This window comes from Mandrillus leucophaeus, unplaced genomic scaffold, assembly GCF_000951045.1.
Source record: "Mandrillus leucophaeus isolate KB7577 unplaced genomic scaffold, Mleu.le_1.0 Scaffold1164, whole genome shotgun sequence".
Taxonomy (NCBI): domain Eukaryota; kingdom Metazoa; phylum Chordata; class Mammalia; order Primates; family Cercopithecidae; genus Mandrillus; species Mandrillus leucophaeus.
In genome coordinates, this window is record NW_012099921.1 from 130,307 (window position 1) to 133,689 (window position 3,383).

Below are 3,383 nucleotides of genomic sequence, written 5' to 3' on the forward strand. Positions count from 1 at the left end.
TTTTTTTTTTTTTTTGAGATGGAATCTCGCTTTGTCGCCCAGGCTGGAGTGCAGTGCTGCAATCTCAGCTCACTGCAACCTCCGCCTCCCGGGTTCAAGTGATTCTCCTGCCTCAGCCTCCTGGGTAGCTGGGACTACAAGTGTCTGCCACCACACCCAGCCAATTTTTGAATTTTTTTTGTAGAGACGGGATTTCACCATATTGGCCAGGCTAGTCGCAAACTCCTGACCTTGTGATCCGCCCGCCTCAGCCTCCCAAAGTCCTGGGATTACAGGCGTGAGCCACCACGCCTGGCCTTTAAGTATTAGTTCTATTGAGTTTTCTTTTTTGAGAACTCCAGTTGTTTACTGATTCTCCTTTTGCCTAACTTCTCTTTCTATCTTTTTGTTTAAGATAGGGTCTCACTGTGTCACCTAGGCTGGAGTCCAGTGGTGCAAACATGGCTCACTGCAGCCTCTGCCTCCTGGCCTCAAGCAATAGTCCTGCCTTGGCCTCTTAAGTAGCTGGGTCTACAAGTGTGTGCAGCCACACCTGGCTAATTTTTGTATTTTTTGTAGAGATGGGGTTTTGCCATGTTTCCCAAGCTGTCCCAAACTGCTGGGCTCAAGTGATCCACCTGTCTTGGCCTCCCAAAGTGCTGGGATTACAGACCTGAGCCAACGCGCCCGGCCCTCTATCATTCTTTTTAATCCTTTTAACCTATTCCTTTGTTTCCATTTCCTGTCATTGCTTTCTCATTTTGGTCCTCTTTTTCCCATTCTCTGCTTTCCAAGATGCCTATTCCCATTGTGCTCCTTTTCCTGTTGTCTTCATTTCTCTGTGTGATTTTCCCTCCTTTCCTGAGTTCTTCTAGTGTACATTTCATGTCTTTCTGTTGTCTCACCATCCCTTCTTCAAGCTCTACTCTGTGGTATTCCTTTATAAAGGCAGTTGCCTCATTTAATTATTTTTATGGATGGAAATGATCACTTTTCTCAGTAATAGTAATTCCTCGGGCCAGGCGCAGTGGCTCAAGCCTGTAATCCCAACACTTTGGGAGGCCGAGTCAGTTGGATCACTTGAGGTCAGGAGTTTGAGACCAGCCTGGCCAACATGGCAAAATTCCATCTGTATTAAAAATACAAAAACAATGAGCCGGGGGCGGGGGTGGGGTGGGGTGGTGGTGTGCACCTGTAATTCTAGCTACTCAGGAGGCTGAGGGAGGAGAATCGCTTGAACCTGGGAGGCAGAGGTTGCAGTGAGCTGAGATTGTGCCACTGCACTCCAGCCTGGGCGACAGAGTGAGACTTCATCTTAAATAAATAAATAAATAAATAAATAAATTCTGTGGATTAATGTGTGTGGGTCAAAGGCTCTTTCCTTCTCTGCTTTCCAGAAACAGCTTCCTGCATACATGGCTGCCCTGTGTGATTCCGGTTGCAGCCTCACCTCCTTTGCCTCTCTGAACCAAAGAAGCCTGCCCTACTTACCCCAGTTCCCAAACACAGGAAGTGATTTTCTGCCTGAGCTTTCTGAAATCTGCTCCCTCCCAACCCAGGGCTTTCCATGCTTATTCATTGCACTTCCTTCCTCATTGCTTCTACCCAGTCTGCTGTTTTGGGAAGCCCTGACATGTATTTTGGTGTCTGCAAATTTTATCTTCTGATCTCACTGAAAATAAAATTGGAGTTTTACTTGTTTTCCTTGTTGCTTCCGAGATCATTCGAGAGCTCACCAGTTCTGATTTTAAAACAGCAAAAACAGCCTTATTAGCTAATGTTACCTATTCAATTAGTAAAATCACCCAAAAAAAATGTTTTTGGGCATGTTAGTTTGCTAAAAATAAATCAGGGCCTTGGCCTGCAGGTTCTTCTAGAGGAGAGATGATAGCAGGGCTCTATGCTCAAAACTTGCCAAAAAACTGTCTTCGGGCCAGACATGGTGGCTCACACCTGTAATCCTAGCACTTTGGGAGGCCGAGGCGGGCGAATCACCTGAGGTGGGAGTTCAAGACCTGCCTGACCAACATGGAGAAACCCTGTCTCTACTAAAAATACAAAATTAGCCAGGCGTGATGGCACATGCCTGTAATCCCAGCTACTTGGGAGGCTAAAGCAGGAGAATCGCTTGAACTAGGGAAGCAGAGGTTGCAGTGAGCCGAGATCGCACCCCTGCACTCCAGCCTGGGCAACAAGAGCAAAACTCTGTCTCAAAAAAAAAAAAAAAACAAACAAATGAAAAAAACAAGTAAAAAAACTGTCTTCCATGGCCAGGCGCAATGGCTCACGCCTGTAATCCCAGCACTTTGGGAGGCTGAGGCGGGCGGATCACTTGAAGTCAGGAGTTTGAGACCAGCCTGGCCAACATGGTGAAACCCCATCTCTACTGAAAATACAAAAATTAGCCAGAAACAATGTGTTGGCATGCACCTGGAGTCCCAGCTACACTACTAAGGAGGCTGAGGCAGGAGAATTGCTTGAACCTAGGAGGTGGAGCTTGCACTGAGCCAGGATTGCGCCACTGCACTCCAGCCTGGGTGACCAAGTGAGACTCCATCTCGGAAAAAAAAAAAAAAACTGTCTTGCAGGAAGTTGAGGAAGCACAGAATTCCTGGTCCTGCCAAGTCAGAGTATACCTTGTGCGCCTTGCGCCTGTATCTGTCCTCTAGTGATATGAAGGGTGTGGCTAGAGGGCAATTCTATGAACCCACAGATTAGCAGCAGCATGTGTGTCAGTGTAAGCTTAGAGTGTAATTATATGCCTGTTTTCAATTTTAAATGTGATCTTATGGCCAGGCGTGGTGGCTCATGCCTGTCATCCCAGCACTTTGGGAGGCCGAAGCAGGAGGATCACTTAAGCCCAGCAGTTTGAGACTATCCTGGGCAACATGGCAAAACCCCATCTCTACAAAAATACAAAAAAATTAGCTGGGTGTGGTGGCATACACCTGTGTAATCCCAGCTACCTGCAAGGCTAAGGTGGGAGGGTCACCTGAGCTTAGGAAGTCAAAGCTACAGTGAGCTGCGATCTCGCCAGTGTCCTACCGCCTCAGTGACAGACTGAGACCTTGTCTCAAAAAAATAAAAAATAAAAATAAATGTGATCTTAAATTGACTGAAGGCAAGAGTGGAGCCCAGGTCCTGCCTGAGAGGGGCATGTCCAATTTTATCATGTTTGTATGTGAGGGTTTACATTAACTTACTGAAAATTAATTGAGCATCTAACCTTAAATAAAGTTTATTAGCTTTAATAATAGAAATGTCACTGAGAGTTCGAGTGCAATGGCTCACGCCTGTAATCCCAGCCCTTTAGGAGGCCCAGGCGGGCAGATCACCTGAGGTCAGGAGTTCGAGACCAGCCTGGCCAACATAGTGAAACCCCATCTCTACTAAAAATACAAAAA

The 3,383-nt window shown here is 46.6% G+C and overlaps 1 protein-coding gene across 4 annotated transcripts in view; it reads left to right on the forward strand.

The window, feature by feature from the left end:
• Positions 1–3,383, forward strand: part of ZSCAN2 (zinc finger and SCAN domain containing 2) — a 24,275-nt gene that overhangs the window by 16,503 nt on the left and 4,389 nt on the right. Inside the window, exon 3 of one of the 4 annotated variants that reach the window (XM_011999205.1) lies at positions 1,377–1,688. The exons of the other annotated variants lie outside the window; for them this stretch is intronic. Coding sequence (XP_011854595.1) covers positions 1,377–1,411 — 35 coding nt within the window. The 3' untranslated portion in view covers positions 1,412–1,688. Of the gene's footprint in view, positions 1–1,376; positions 1,689–3,383 lie in introns of those variants that run through there. 4 annotated transcript variants of the gene reach the window in all.